The sequence below is a fragment of the Petromyzon marinus genome, unplaced genomic scaffold (genome assembly GCF_048934315.1).
Source record: "Petromyzon marinus isolate PM22_M1 ecotype Great Lakes invasive population unplaced genomic scaffold, UKy_Petmar_22M1.pri1.0 PM_Scaffold_19, whole genome shotgun sequence".
NCBI lineage: Eukaryota > Metazoa > Chordata > Hyperoartia > Petromyzontiformes > Petromyzontidae > Petromyzon > Petromyzon marinus.
In genome coordinates this window covers 1556798-1572479 of record NW_027423157.1, presented here as the reverse complement: position 1 = coordinate 1572479, position 15682 = coordinate 1556798, and the positions used below count along the sequence as shown (strand labels likewise).

Genomic DNA, 15682 nt, shown 5'->3' with positions numbered 1-15682 from the left:
GTAACGTTGAGCTTGAGATCTTTGGAGTCAAAGAAAACCGTCCCCTCCAAGCCGTACTTGGGAATGAGCACCACCACGGCGTTCTTGCGCACAAACAGCACGAAGCCCTCTTCGCTCACCACTCCCTTGCTCTTGAAGAACAACTGAGACCACAACAACAGCAGCCGTTAATCACCGCTACGTGGCCAAGAGCAGACACACGCGCATCACTTACCAAGCCCATAATTACTTAACAAAATTTAAGGTATTTTTCTGCATCCCCCCGCTAATTTATTCCAGTTGTGCTATTGGCATCATGTCATGGGGATTAGTTTGAGTTCAATCGTGAAGGTACAATGTCAATTGTATTGACTATAATCCTCCATAACCTGACAGAGCCAATCAAATAAAGTTGTCACATCATGGGCAAATGTGCCAAGTGACTAGGTTTTTCAGCAAACACAGAAGAATGCTGAAAAGCAATGTCAAGTGTAGCCAACCAGTACAGCCACGGCACCACCACACGTAAGCGTGCGAATAGAAAACAATTGATTCTTACTACACGCACAATACGATGCCTGCTTTCGTGACCTTAAAAATGGTTTTCAAGAGACGAATGGACACATTATCAGGTGCCTAAGCACAAGCCGTGCAAGCTCCACGTGGCCGACACTTCCGCCTCCCACCTGCGTGTGGAAAGCTACAGACGAGCGTTGGGCGTACTGCGCCATATTGTGGCGGTAGTTGAGATTGTTGCAGAGCTGCTGCTGCTGCTTCTGCTTGTCGGTGAGCGCCGGGTACGTGGGGTCGGCGCCCACGCACACGGTCAGCAGCCGGTGCACAATCACATCCGAGTATCTGTAACTGTACAGGGAGACAACAACAATATTCACATTTGTTGTAGCCTCTATTTAATATGAAGATTAAATTTACAGTAGATACAGGCTGCGGTATGGCCACGAGATGCCAACGGAGCAGCGGTATTAATCCACCAAGCACCGCGATTCATTCTGGTGGATCTCAGCAGGTTTCACGATCCACCAGAAAGCTACGCAAACAATGACTCAGATGGATTTAACGCTGTGATAGAATACTGTACTCTGGACATACCACGTTCTAGCACCATCTGCTGGTGGAAATTATCTTTGTTAATGTATGAATTTAATTCTTTGTTGAGGATTTTTAATTTGTCATCAGATGTAATGCAAATTGCTGCCTGCTCATATCTGTGTTCTTATTTAAGATCCACAACAAAATCGTTAGCGATCCATGGCAGAATTGCAATTCACTTTTGGCCGCCGCTACAACACGGCAATGGATTCTTGATTCTGCACGTGGAACACTGTCACCGTCCTTGTAGGCGTTGGTGTTCTCCCGATCCTCTAGTTTTTCTCCAACACAAGCCAAACAACCATTTAAGGAATTGGCCAAACTTCCCGTTTATAGGACCTTTTAGAAAAATAAGTCAAAATCTGAATCTTTATCCTGGAGAAATCCGATTCGTGATAAAAGCTCTTTTTGACAGATGTCCAGTTGGTAGATGATAGAGAGTGCTAAGAATAGGAAAGGTAAACAAATCACTAAAAGTAAATAATAGAAAAAAGATATACAAGTACGTAGCCAATCGTGCTAATCGGAGGTGTGCCATAATGACAAATTAACATTGCATAAGTACATCAATTAATGAATAAATTCCTAAACTTGGGAAAGGCAGCACAGTCCCAGACCACACCAAGACAACAACATAGTCCCCTCAATAATCGCGAAGGTCGATTTCACGCGTGTGCCTGACGCCAGAGCACGTCACCGTCGAATGGGCGACGTGAAGTGGGTGTAGATGGCGGTGGCGAGCCCGTAGTGGTGGGTGTCGGGCTCCATGCCGGAGCAGAAGTAGATGGCCTGCATCATGCAGCGCGTGGCCAGGATGCGCAGCAGAGTGTTGAGGTATGGTGGCGCTCCCGGCACCGCCGCCCGGTCCAGGGACTCGGCCAACGCCTTAGCTGAATCCACCTGGATCTCGATGTTCTGCGCAAAAAAATCGGGCACACCGGCGTTTGTGAGGTGACTATCCCACACGTGGCTTGTAGTTCAGTGCTGGGGAAGCAGCAAGGGTTGTGGTGTATTGGAAAGAAAACGTTATTCAGCGCACTTCCTGTAGGCATTCAGGTTTCCATAACCTGGCTTGCCAGGAGAAGGCAGTACAGCAAGTGGATTAATCTACATCTGGCACAGTGCCTGGCTGCCTTCCAGCGTTGTCTGTGGTTCGTCACAGCTTTTGAGTTGTTCTGCCTCTAAGGGCGAGTGGAAACTATACGGCTACATCTCAAGATAAAGGTAAAAGGTGCAGCCCTGCAACTGCTCGCTCAGGCCAATACTGACATCGTTTCAAGACACCTCTGCTTCACAGTAGGGGGTAGCACATTCCCACCCATCTTGAGCATAATGTTCATCACAATAAGTCGACCTGATATTTAAACATTTCAGTGCTGGAATTTATCTAAAATTAAATACAGTACTACATTTATCGTGATGGTTTTTTGATGCTTATTTCTGTGGAGTAGCTGGGAAACGAGCCGAGTCCTTCAACTCCCTACACTTGATAACACAGTATGTTCAATGCGGCTGCTGGATTTTGAAGCCAGGGTCCCAGCTGTAATCTCTGCGTCATAGGGTGACCCAGGTGACCCTTGCAAATGAGGCTATTATGGTCTCTTGAGTTCTCACCCGGTTAAACCAAAAGACCTCAAACAAAAATTTGAGCCACCCGGCGACCTCTGAATTCCTTGCGAGGAGGATGATATTGAAGTTAGGTTAACAGCAATCTAGAGACAGTAGAACCCCTCTTTAAGACGGTAATTGGTTCCACGAACCCGAGCATTAAAGGATTTGGTCATTAAGCGAGTATAGGAAATATGAGTTAAAAGCTTAATTCGGTCCGATAGCATCGAAAGTTTCCCTTGTTCACCCAAAAAACGTACTTTATAATATTTAAACAATGGATATTAATACATAAAGATACTAACATTATAAGCACATCATATTAAAATAAACACTGTGAATAAATGCATTAATTCATTTTGATTTAAAGCTTTCGTGACTGCAGGGATTCATATTCTTGGTTCTTTCGGTAAATTCACGTAGAAGGGAAACAATAAAATAATAAAAATATAAAACAATAAAATTCTCACGACGTTTCGACTGCAACACAAGCAATCATCATCAGGTGTGAAAACCACAACAAGAAAATGTGACAAAAGTGGTGGTTATTTTAACGTTAGCACCACGGAGAGAGATTTGATAAACCATTTCGGGTCTTAATTGATTGATCACGCTTAAGGTGGCTGTCAGAACGCATCCATTATTTTTTGTCTCCCCCCTCCTCTTTTCCGAACATAGTTGGACTCGTCCATCTGAACAAACTGTCAAATCTCTCTCCGTGGTGCTAACATTAAAAATAACTGCCACTTTTTTCAAATTTTCTTGTTGTGGTTTTCACACCTGATGATGATTGCTTGTGTTGCAGTCGAAACGTCGTGACAATTTTATTGTTTTATATATTTTTTTATTTTATTGTTTTCCTTCTACGTGGCATTAATTCATATTTATTGTACCTACAACAGCTCGTCGTTAACAGGGAAATGGTCGGTTAAGCCTACACATTGAGCTCTATGGAGGCCCGTTGTTAAGCGATTAGTTAACAAGGGTGGTCGTTAAAAGGGGTTCTAACTCTACCTTTGATTTCGCCGCCTTCACCAAGATGTCGTAGTTGGAAGGCGGAGGCGCCGGATGGCGTTGGAGCAGCGCACACTCGGGGAATTCGCCTACGATGCGCTCCGCCACGGAGATGTTGGCGAGCAACATGAACTCCTCCACCATCGAGTTGGTCTCCCTGTGTACACGCACCAGTTTCCGCCACCACAACACATCAACCACAAGGGTCAAGAATCTTTATCTTAGATTATTTTGCCGATAATAAATTTCCTACGTGATAAGCCACTTTGTTCAGCTATAGTTTGTGGTCAGGGTTTTACTTTTGTTATTTTGTTGTTTCTCTTCAACGTGACTTTACCGAAAAAACTAAGAATAAGATAAAAATAGTTTAGTTTTATTTGTATATTTGTTTAAGTTATTTGTTTACCTTTCCAATACTTTGCAATCCTAACGTGTGCTTGTATTGTTTGTTGTTGTAACGTTGTGACCTGCCCCAACTGGACATCTGTGAAAAAAGAGCTTTATAGCTCATCGGATTCTTCCAGTAGAAATATATTTTGATTCTGATAGAGAGATCTGCACAACAGTCGGATTGCAGTCATGGGAGGTGTCTTGTTGACGAGACTCACTTGAGTTCCTTGGTCTGCAGGTCGATCGGGTCGTGGGTTTCGCTGTCCATGTGGAATCGGACTTCAGGGGCTGCCAGAGTCAATGCCCTATGGGTGGAGAAGGGACATGAGCGAGTATCATGTCCAGCCAAAACAACACAGAATCTTAATATAAGACACTTCACAAACTCAGATATTTGAGTTGAACATGCACAGCTCGTTAAGTCAATCCACTGCTGGATGAGGGCCGCCCCATGTCATGCGGGTCGTGGGGTGGTACTTAACCGTGGTGGTCAGTACGCTTTGGCAAAGGTGGGGGAGCACAGACATGGGAGCATTAAGAAGAGTAAAACAATTTGTGTCACTGCATTGTCCTCTATTGCCCACAATGTAGCCCCGCAGCAGCCTGTAACACTCCAATCTAAAAGGATGTTATTAACCAGGTAAAACCTTAACTTCTTTATTGTTGCCTTCATTTCCGCATCTCCAGCTTCTTCAGCCTCCCACTCCCAGCCCCGCTCACTTCCCCCCCCCCCCCCGGCATTTTGCCGTGCTCGCCCCTTTAATCCCTCTAGCAGCACCCCACTTCCCCTATCCCACATCCCCCCTCTCTATCTCTCCCCCCTTGCTTCCCAACACTCTCTTACCTATATAGCCTCTTGTTACAACAGCCCTTTTTTGCCCACTTCAGCAATTTTTTCTGTCTGTGGTTGTCCCACCTGAAGAAGGACGCTTGTGTTGCGCCCGCAACGTCGTGATTTAATTTAGTTATTTTATAGTTTTACCTCCAGCGCTGTCCTACCAGACAGTCTCGCCCCCTTCACCTGATGAAGGCCGCTTGTGTTGTGGCCGAAACGTCGTGAGAATATTATTGTGTTATTTTATTTTATCAATTTATTATTTTATTCTCATTCTACGTGACTTTACCGAAAGAACCAAAGAAGAGGAGGTTACCTACGTGACTTTACTGAAAAAAAAACAAAGAGTATGAATCCTGTAACACTTGTTTGTGCATGGTATTCACCCAAGCCTTATGCATCATGGGGTCAAAAAAAGCTACAGGTGCAGCCTTGCAATTGCTTGCTCAAGCCACTGCTGGAAGAAGGGGGCTCCCATAAGAGGGGGCCCCTCTAGAGATACACCCTTTTACAGTCCCTCTCAATGTATTTTAGCCTACTCTTTCACGCTGGCCGGATGTCTTAGAAGACACGGGAGTAACCACACTTTACCGCGCCACAGGCGACCTGCCGATCGACTAAATGTGGTGCTCTCATTAATACTGCTCAGCGCTCCAGAGGCGGTGGAGGGGATGAGGATCTTGACAATGAGTTACCCGTTTTGAATGCGCCTCTGCTTGAGGATCTTGGCCAGGGAGTTGAGGCCACGCAAGCTGCTGGTGACCGGGTCCTTCCGCCCGGCGTCATCCATCATTAGCTGAGCCTCTGCGTACGTCAGAGACGCCTGCGGGGATACGATGAACACACCACGGGTGAATCATGGGGTCCTCGCAATTACACAATGCCCACGCCTGATCCAAGCCCAAGCCAGAACTCAACAGATGTCTACGTGGCTCCCGATGACCACTGAGGGTTACGCTCACCCAAAGACAGCAAAATTGATATTTTTTGAATTCTCAAAGCTGGAATTTAACCAAATTTAGTGCAATGTAATTTGGTGTTTTTTTGTGCAGTGAGTTTAACACGTAGGCTTTCGTGATCAATATCATCCATAATACAGGTTTTTTGGGCTAGATTGTGTAAATACATAAATGTGTCGTTAAACCCGCCACCACCCGACACAGCCGACTAGTAAGGGTTGTCACATAAACAGAACGTGGCCAATTCGTCACTTGTACAACACACCGGTGTGCTGTACTCGTGACGAATTGGCATGTTCTGTTTACGTGACAACCCTTATTAGTTGGCTGTGTCGGGTGGGGGTGGGTTTAATGACACATTTACATATGTATACGATCTAACCTAAAAAAAAAACCTGTGTTTTGTGCAGTGATTGTTGACTGGACAGAGACCATCAACTCACTACTTTCATGTTCTACCTCGCACCTCCGATTAGCACAGTTGGCTACGTACGGTGCAAAAGAAGTTCAACATACATACTGCCACTTGTGAACCCGGTTCTTCTCGCTCCACTTGTGAACCCAGAGGTGCAAGCTCAATGCTCTGACCTCTCAGCCATCCGGAAACCTCAACTGCACCAACATAGCAAGGCATCGATACAATAAACGTGAAAGCAAACGAGAGTTTTACAAAAACTGAACGTCTGTGGGGGTGGGGGGAAATCACCTTGGAATTGATGATGCTCTTGGTAAAACGTGTGCTCACGATCTCATCCTTTGGAGTCATCTCCCATATGCACGAGAACGCCAGCCTGCACGCGCACAGCACATGCACCGTCGCCATTCACCGTCGAGTGGCGGAGTCGTCATTGGAGTGGTGCAGGGTGTTCACTCAGGAAAGCCTCGCAAAGTCTCGAGACTCTTTTTCAGGAGGGTCTTGCCAAGTTTTTGGTAGTCGAGTCATTCTTTCAGCAGCGGGATGTTTGGCCAAATACCGGTTTGGGTTGTTACAAATTATTCAACTGGAATATATACGTAGCAACCATTGTTCGACTGCAAAAGCTTTGCAGTACCCTCCCGAAGTTATGAGATTCAGTGAGGCTTTCCTTGGTTAAGGATCATAGTAGTAATAACACGTTTATGTTAGCGATGAGAGGAAACCTGATAACCTGGAGTCAACCCATGCTAAATAGGGGGAGAACATACAAAATCTACATGGAAAGGCAACCAAGTCGGGCATCAATCCTAGGCCATTCTTGCTGTGAGACACGTGTTACTATTGTGCCATCCTGGTTTGGCTGCTTATGTATGTACACATGCTTGTGTGGATCTGTACAATGACACTTTAACAGTGCCACGCATCATGGGATTACATGTGCACCTGGCAACAACGCACGTTAGCTGCTGAGTATGGGTTGCAATGTGCGCACTCGCGAGTTAACAGTTGTTGGTGCATCTCGACGGTCGATGTTGGATCTCAACGAACACAGGTTTGAGCTCAATAACTCTGGCACCATATCAATCCTCTGCAGGCACACAAACACATAAACGCAAACACTTCTCTGTCAATAAACACAATCTGGCGAATACATATGCACCAACTCAACGAGTGTTTTGCAAGCAAACCCACACATGATTAAGTCGCCTGCAGGTAACTGTTCAGCAAGGAGATGTTTTCGTGAATGCCAGTTAAGATTGTATGGGTTTTATTTAGAGGAAATCTGATGAATGCAGAGGAAACCCATTCACTAACAGGGAGGAGAAGACGCCTTCTACTAGACGTCTGTCGGAAGTCGCTCACTCCACATGCATGTATAACCTCCACCATAGCCACTTCAACCAAAGCACAATAATGTGAAATGAAATGCACATCCATTACTACCTGGTGCATTCATTGTGAACCAGGCATTCGGTCAGTGACGTGGACACTTAGGCCAGTGGGGTCTTAGCCATGGCTTGGCTCAGGCTTGGCTCTCGCGCAACATGCATTGAGATTATTTCTATTATTTTGGCTGCTATAAATGTGCAAATGATGGGCCACTTTGTTGAGCTATTCATTTGTGGCCAGGTCACTAATCAAAAATAAATCAATGCCTCAGTGGGCTTTGCCTGGTAGGATGGGGATGGTTTCGTTGTATTTGTTTGTGTTTGGGTTATTTGTTTATCTTTCTTGTACTTTGCACTACTATTATGTTGTTTCACTGTTTGTTGTTGTAACGTTCTTACCCGACTCTACTGGACATGTGAAAAATAGCTTTATAGCTCATTGGATTCCTCCAGTATAAATATTCTGATTCTAATTCTCAATAAGCCACATCAAATCAACACTTAAAACCTCAGCTGCCTCTAAGCATGGTTCCAGCCCTGAGCCTCTGTGTCTCTTGTGCCTCCTCGTATATCTCTGCATGCTCCCAGCCACGCTCAGAATTTCCGTGAGCTGAGCCTGAGCCAAGGCACAGCTGAGCCACTCATACTTCTTTGGAGGCAACGGAGCAGATCAAGCCAGAACCGAGCCATTTTGAAGTCAGTCCTGAGCCGAGCAGAGACCAAGAATACGGGCACTAAGGCAACAATGTTTGGAAACTTAATAACGGGAATATTGTCCACCCCTTTGTCAATCCACTGCAGGATGAGGGCTTCTCCATGCCGTAATTGGTCGCGATTGTCATTTGACCTTGCTTTATTACGATGGTCAATGCAGGTGGTGAAGGGGAGAACTTGGGCAGTTTTTTTAGATATCACTCTGTACCGGTGTTAGCCATGACTGGAACTAAACCAGCTTGACAGGATAAATGTGCAGTGCACTTATCATTGTGCCACTAAACTCCCCTTGTCACCTCCGCTAGCATTGACAAAACCATGAAAGGAATAGGCACGAATTACCGCGACCGTGACCACGATTACCACCACCAAATGAATACCTCGGTGTTCCCATTGTCGAGCGGTTTGCAGTGTAGGGCATCGTCGATGTCTGTGCAGCCTGGAGGATCCACACTGCAGATGGACAACGCACGGAGGTCCTCCCTGCCAGCCTGGTCCTTGTACGGGACACACACAGCACCAGGTTCAACAAAACGCTGCCCTACAACAAACAAAATACAGGGTGAGCCATACATGGGTAAACCAACTTCATGCTAATGGCGTTCTATCTTCTCAATAGGCGACTGAATATTTTGAAAGTACAGTCCGTTCTCCTATAACTCTGCGTGTTTTCATATCGTGAATTAGATATAATGCGATGAATGCATTAGGGAACACATTTTTTTCATAACATGGATGCGAATTGGATAAAAGGCGATCGAGTGAACAGAACTGCGTTGTGCGAGGCAGAATAAGCGGTTGTACGGTTGCCTCGGTGTAGCATCACACAAGGCGGGATGTTTCTGGATGCTTCTAGATGCTACTCACGTACCCGAAGTCTTTGTTAAGCCTGCGTACGCATATCACGTGTTATCGCGGACTGTGCTTTACCCTATATTATTTATTATGCGATTTTTCCACAATTCGGTGTTGTTCAGGAACGCAAGTACAGCGTTATAGGAAAAAAGTCTGTAGTCCCCTTGCTCCATTTATTTCTGTACTGGACCATCTCCACGGCTACTGCAGAGTCCTCCATATCCTGGCTCACCACTTTGATCCGCATCTCTCGAGGCCTGCCTCTCGGGTCTCCGCCCTGGTGCTTCCATAAGTCCGTCGCCTTCCTTCCTCCGATGTGAATTTCCTCTCTTCTTACGATAATGTGTCCGAGCCATCGACTTTCTTTCAGGTCGACGGCTTTTCTATATCCGGTCTGCGGTAAAGGTGTAGAGCCCCGTGGCTTCTCGTTTATGCCAGTGCAGCGGAAGGACCTCGACTGGAGGGAGAGCTCCAGAGAGGCCCTCTAGAAGGTATTCTACGCAGGCCAAACATCTTGAAACTATTGAGGTTTGACAGCACGATGATGATGATGGGGGGTGTTTTCGCATTTGTCTATTGTCAGGGGCCTATACGTCGGGGATCCACACGTCATTGGCCACACCAAAGGCCACCCAGGGGCCACCAGTGGCCCGTGGGCCTTGTAATAAAGAGCACTGAAGTAAAGGATTCTCACATGCACGACCGAACACACCAACACACCGCAGGCGTAAGAATTGAACTCAATCGATGAATTGACATATCGTCACATGTCTCATGCGTACCTCTGCTGTGATGCTGAACGTGGGAGGGGGCAGGCATGCAAGTACGGCCTGGCTGAAGGGCTGGTGTGGCACGTCGTGCTCCAGCAGCAGCACCTCTGTCTCCGTCTCCTTATCCCCACATTCGCCCAGAGAGCGCACAAAATGGCCCTGCACAAGCACACCGACGATTAGCACGGTTGTCTACGTATGGTACGGAAGAAGTTCAACATGCATATGCACATACGTGGCCAATCGTCACCGGTATCCCTGTTCCACCGGTACATTGGAACCCAGACAGCGCAGAGCTCTCGAGGTGTCTGTGGTCACCCACTGGCTTTTTGCCGTGTTGAACCAGAACCAAACCGTGATATGCTGGCCCCACAAGGCATCCAAATCTATCCGGGGGCCGAGGAAGGCCAGGGGCGGGGCTAGAGACACGTTAATTGTGTGACGGCAGTCGATACACCACGGGGACGTGGCACCACAGCGTCATCTGCATGTGCCTAGACTTGTTCAAAGCATTGACCGTCCATGGCATGGATCTGCTTTTGCAGTGGATAAACAACCTGCAGCCTACTAAACCGTGCCAGCCATGGTGCCACTCGGTTGTGCAGTGGCAAATAGGTATGAAAAGCACAACCACAATGCCAACCTTGTACCTAACGTACATTATGTAGAATATTAACCGGCATCTGTTTAAACAAAGATACAACCCAAAGAATACATCTTAACAATATATTTAACTTTTCACCAATTTTGTTTCTCATTGTGTTAATGGTATCACACAAAACAAGCAATCTATACAAACCCTTCGTGGTCAAGGACGACCCACAGGCGCAGACATAACAGAGCTACTTCTAAGATCCATTGAAGTGAAATGCAGTCCAAATTGTAGGGGGGCAGTGCTTTTCCAACCACTCTGCCAATCAAAGTAATGTTCATCACATGGCAGTCAAACGCAGTAGTTTTCTCAGAGATTGAAATTAAACAATAGAAGTGCACGACCAAATTTAATATCGTTTTTGGTGCAGTTATTGGTGACTGGGCTGAGACTATCAACTTACAACACCTTAATAACCTAGGTTGAATCACAGGTGAGTTTGCCATGCTTTCAAACAAATAAATCACAGTGGTGCTAGCTCATCCACCCTGACTTCCAATTCACCGTGTCACCGTTCGTGTTTTGGGTTCGACGGCTGTATTGCATACAGAGCCACGTGGCCGCGCGTCAAGTGACAGAAGGATGAGCCCGACGATGCCGACCACGGGACGGACGGGTGAGGTGTCACGGCGTGCGGGGCGTCACGGTGCAGTCGTACGTTCGGGTAGCGGGAGTGTCGCAGCCAGTCACCGATGGCCACCACGATGCGGTGGGCCTGCAGGGACGCTGCTTGTCTTGTCTCCACCCGCACTCGTGGCATGCGGCGGTCCGCGGGCGTGAACAGGTGGCGGGTGGCCTGCAACACGCACAAAGAGCCCCCAGTAAGGCATTCAACAAACTGTTTGGGCGAGTGCCGTCAGCACACACCTATTCAAGCTGGTACGGCAAACGACGGGGTGGGTACGGCCAGCACCATGCCCGACCGCCTTTGTCTCCACAGCGCTGATGTTTACATGCCACATCAGAGACTCATTTATGGCCGAGTCGACCTAGGGAAGGGCCCAAGACAGGTTCAGACATTTGCCGCTGTTTATTGGTTATGAGCGATAAATATAATCCAACTCGGGTCCCAGAATTCGTAGCGCAGCGCGCTAACCGCTACATCACCGCTCCCCACACGTACACACACACATGAAGATCAGCCCACCTCCTTGATTGGGCTGGGCATGAGCATGCCGCACAGCGGCCTCGAGTTCCGCTTGATGATGCCGACCACTTTGCCAGTGGGTCGACGCATCTTCCCACTTTCGGCTTTCAGCTGGAGACCAAAACAAAGGACAAACATCGTGTTGCTTAATCTAAGCAAGAGCGATGACAGCAGCAGCAGCAGCTGGGATAGCACCGGGAGATGACAACTCAAACTCAAATGAGCACTCACCACAGTGGCGTCTCTCTCACACACTGAAGTAATTAAATAACTATTTTTTTACCAGCTCACTGCGTAACACAATACAATTTGGCTTACAGGGGAAGGAGCAATCCAAAACAATAGCGCTTAACCTGCGGATGTGGTTTCATGCTGTGTCTCATCAATGTCAATAATGAGACTGACGCTTTGTTAAAATGACAAAAGATCACAGTGAGGAGTCCTCAGTAAATATTTATAAGTTAAAACAGTTCTGGCGATTGATAGAATCAACCGGAACACGCCCATCAGATACCACACGTTTAAAAAAACGCGTAGGCTGTTGCGACCAATATTATGTACAACAAAGGTTACCCTCCCATCTAATTCACAATTTGATGCTTAATCTCTCGATTCTTTATGATTTCACTTGCAATTGTGATTGACATTTTCTCTTACCTGCTTAGCACATCAGTCACCCTATATGTGTTTAATGTTTACGTAACGTTTTTATAAGTATAACTGTGCAATGATCAGTATATAAATAATCTGCCCAAGCCAACTTGCACTACATGCGATTTCATATCTAACACTTGTTTATGTTTGTGAAATATTGTCGACTTTTCATAAACCACGGTTGTTTTTGTGCCAATTTCAATTAACTTCATTGCTGTACTTTATTATGTTTTGCATTTTGTCACTGTGGTATGTATGCATGTAGAACTTATTTCGCACCGTACACAGCCAACCATGCTAAAAAGAGGTGCGTGGCAAGGACTACAATCTAAATACAAAAAGCAGTACTAAAGAAATTAGTTTTCAATATAGAGGCCACCCTGTGACCCAGGTCACTCTCGCAAATGATACGTGTCCTGATCTCTTGAGTTCTAATTAAGTTAATTAAAATGAACATTAAAAAGGAGCTCAGACCATGGAAGCGACGCCGTGTTGAGCCTGGATATGCATAACAGGTGGTATAGGCTCTGCGCCAAAATTGCTGGCAGCAGAGCGCAGTACAGCAAAATGAACTGTTATCCTGTCCTTCTATGCTCCTGATCTATGCCCCCCCCCTTCACCAACCCGCACCGAAGTATGGTCAAATAACCCCTACGTACATACAAAAATAGTACGAAATGATTAGCACTCCTGACTTGATTTTGAAGTAATGTAATGTAAAGTCATTTAATAAACGCAAAATCAAGCTAACAGCATCTCTAATGTGGATTGTTGTCTGGTCACACGGTGTTCATTATGTCTAAGGTCTCTCTTGAAGTGGTTGAGTCTTTGTTGTTATTCTTTGTTTAAACTATATTAAAACTATTTAAAAACTATAAACTAAATAACTTTACCAGGTAAGGACCCTGAGAGCTATATAGCTCTTTTTAAGTGACCTGGCCACAAATGATCGTTCAATGAAGTATCTTATCACATTTGAAATTGATAGCAGCCAAATACTCTAAGTGCATGTCAGATTGTAACTGTGGAGGGAAAAGCCGGAGGACCTGGAGAAAAATCCATGCGACCACGGGGAGAGAGACACGCACACTGCAGGTGTCTGGGTTTGATTTTGGTTCGGCAGTGTTGGCGCTCCACTCACCACATCCTCTTCATTCTCTTCTGCAACGTCCCCTGCGACGCCCTCATCGTGCAGGACCAGCGAGGAGGGGGCAACCCAGCGCTCCTCGGGGAACATCTCCACGCACACGATGTCGTCGTGCATCGCGCGGTTTAAATGCTGCAGCCCCTGGATCAACACCTGCACGCAGGAAAAAAAAAGATCCCCCCTATAGCCTTAACAGACCGCTGGGCCAAGTGCTGTTAGAGAGCAGCATATACAGTAAAACCTTGGATTGCGAGTAACTTGGTCTGCGAGTGTTTTACAAGACGAGCAAAATTTTTAATAAATATTAATTTGATAAACGAGCGAGGGTCTTGCAATACGAGCAGCTTTGTACTGCCGAGCGTCACGTGATCACAACTAATATACGAGTGCTTTGATATACGAGTGCTTTGGATTACAAACACGTTTCCGGAACGAATTATGCTCGCAATCCAAGGTTTTACTGTACAAGAGTGAGCCCATGAATCTTCTGAAACCAATGTTTTTCAGTAACATATGTTCAAGCAGGGCAATTTCTGGACTGGGTTTTTTTTTCCAACAAAGGGCCAATGTACCTAATTGTTATTTAACGTTACATTTTGGAGGTGGAAATAGACCATTCATTTTGTTAACAAAGTAGTCACAACCATCATTAGACCTCCTTTGCCAGTACCAAAATATAATAGGGTTTTTCCCCTTTTTTCTGGCAACAAAAATGAAACCTTTTACAAGGAATCATGTGTGCATTAACCACAATACTTGTGGTGAAAATGCAAACAAAAACACACTGATAATATTTGCCATATATGCGTACGCCTTTTGGCGTCCTCTGGCCTCGCACCAATTGGGTCGAGGCTCAAAAGAAAGCCGTCCCTGGTGTGGACCAATCAGTCTCAAGGACAATGCATATATTATCATAGTGTGTTTTTTGTTTGCATTTTGACCACAAGTATTGTAGTTAATGCACACATGATTCCTTGTAAAAGGTTTCAGTTTTGTTGCCAGAAAAAAAGGGAAAAACCCTATTATTAAAGTAGTCACAATTAACGTATATACTGTGGTTGTGGTGGCGTAGCTATCGAGTGTGCAGGCAGTGCAACTGCACCAGGACCCACAGGCCGGGGGGGCAGGAGCCAGGCTACGACACCTACGTAGGGTGCAAAAGACGTTCAAAATACAAATATTTTAGCCCAGTAGCTCTTAACCTTTACTGCAGCCTTTCAGTAAAGGTTAAGAGCTACTGCTCATGCCAAGAACGCTATGCCACTGCTTCATTATAAATTTGTTTTTAAAACTCACACAGATACGATCGAACAGCATTGTTCCTTCCGGACGCAGGCTTGTGAAACGTGTACCTCTTTATCACTGTCACCGTCCCCTCGCACCCTCAGAGTCCCCTCCAGGTAATTCTCACGACTCGCAAGGAAGGTTCCCTGGACACACCGGCCGGAGCGCACACCTTCCTGCAGCTGGGACAGCGAGAGATGTTCGGGGAAGATTACCCAGGACTCCACCACATCCTGCACACGTACACAGCACATGCACGGCACATGCACGCGTCAACAACAATTTTGCAACCGCCATCACGTAACGAAACGAAGGATCCATTCTGATTTATCTCAGAGCAGTACGGCCATCCGTGTTAGAGAACGTTCCACAAAAGCGGATATCATAGAGCTACCTCTAGAGTTTCACCCTTCCGTCTCTGCTTTTTGATAAATATGCCACGTTATAAATCTAGGATTTATTTTATTCATAATAAAGGTTTTTGGGTTAGATCGCGTTATTTATAAATGTGTCGTAACCCTCCACCACCCGACACGGCCAATCAGCAAAAAAAGTGTCACGTTGACAAAAGACAAATAATTCACTACTTTAGCCCACCGGTGTGTTGAAGAGTGAATCCAATTGAGTACTCAAACTGTAAATGTTGTGGATTCACTCTTCAACACACCGGTGGGCTAAAGTAGTGAATTATTTGTCTTTTGTCAACGTGACACTTTTTTTACTGATTGGCCGTGTCAGGTGGTGGAGGGTTACGAGAC

At 46.0% G+C, this 15682-nt stretch overlaps 2 protein-coding genes across 2 annotated transcripts; both read right to left on the bottom strand.

Moving 5' to 3' along the window:
- Positions 1-254: 254 nt before the first annotated feature.
- Positions 255-3889, bottom strand: LOC142922846 (exosome complex exonuclease RRP44-like). Its single transcript, XM_076063789.1, has 2 exons — positions 3712-3889; positions 255-2004 (listed from the first exon to the last, which is right to left on the bottom strand). The coding sequence occupies exons 1-2, from the start codon at positions 3853-3855 to the stop codon at positions 1783-1785; spliced, it is 366 nt and encodes a 121-aa protein (XP_075919904.1). The 5' UTR covers positions 3856-3889; the 3' UTR covers positions 255-1782.
- A 1755-nt stretch (positions 3890-5644) lies between these two features.
- On the bottom strand, positions 5645-15332 carry LOC142922845 (exosome complex exonuclease RRP44-like). The gene is made up of 8 exons (XM_076063788.1): positions 14993-15332; positions 13635-13793; positions 11840-11950; positions 11351-11488; positions 10053-10199; positions 8796-8912; positions 6602-6686; positions 5645-5759 (listed from the first exon to the last, which is right to left on the bottom strand). The coding sequence occupies exons 1-7, from the start codon at positions 15176-15178 to the stop codon at positions 6645-6647; spliced, it is 900 nt and encodes a 299-aa protein (XP_075919903.1). The 5' UTR covers positions 15179-15332; the 3' UTR covers positions 5645-5759; positions 6602-6644.
- Between the last annotated feature and the right edge of the window lie 350 nt (positions 15333-15682).

Bases quoted from the DNA above. Each gene is read 5' to 3' on its own strand.
- LOC142922845 (XM_076063788.1), bottom strand. From the start codon at position 15,178: ATGTGCTGTGTACGTGTGCAGGATGTGGTGGAGTCCTGGGTAATCTTC. The intron at 13,794-14,992 runs GTACACGTTTCA...TCCTGCGTGCAG, and splicing joins ACGGTGACAGTGATAAAGAG to GTGTTGATCCAGGGGCTGCA. The intron at 8,913-10,052 runs GTACGCATGAGA...GTCCCGTACAAG, and splicing joins CGTTCAGCATCACAGCAGAG to GACCAGGCTGGCAGGGAGGA.
- LOC142922846 (XM_076063789.1), bottom strand. From the start codon at position 3,855: ATGGTGGAGGAGTTCATGTTGCTCGCCAACATCTCCGTGGCGGAGCGC. The intron at 2,005-3,711 runs GTAGAGTTAGAA...TTTTTTGCGCAG, and splicing joins TGAAGGCGGCGAAATCAAAG to AACATCGAGATCCAGGTGGA.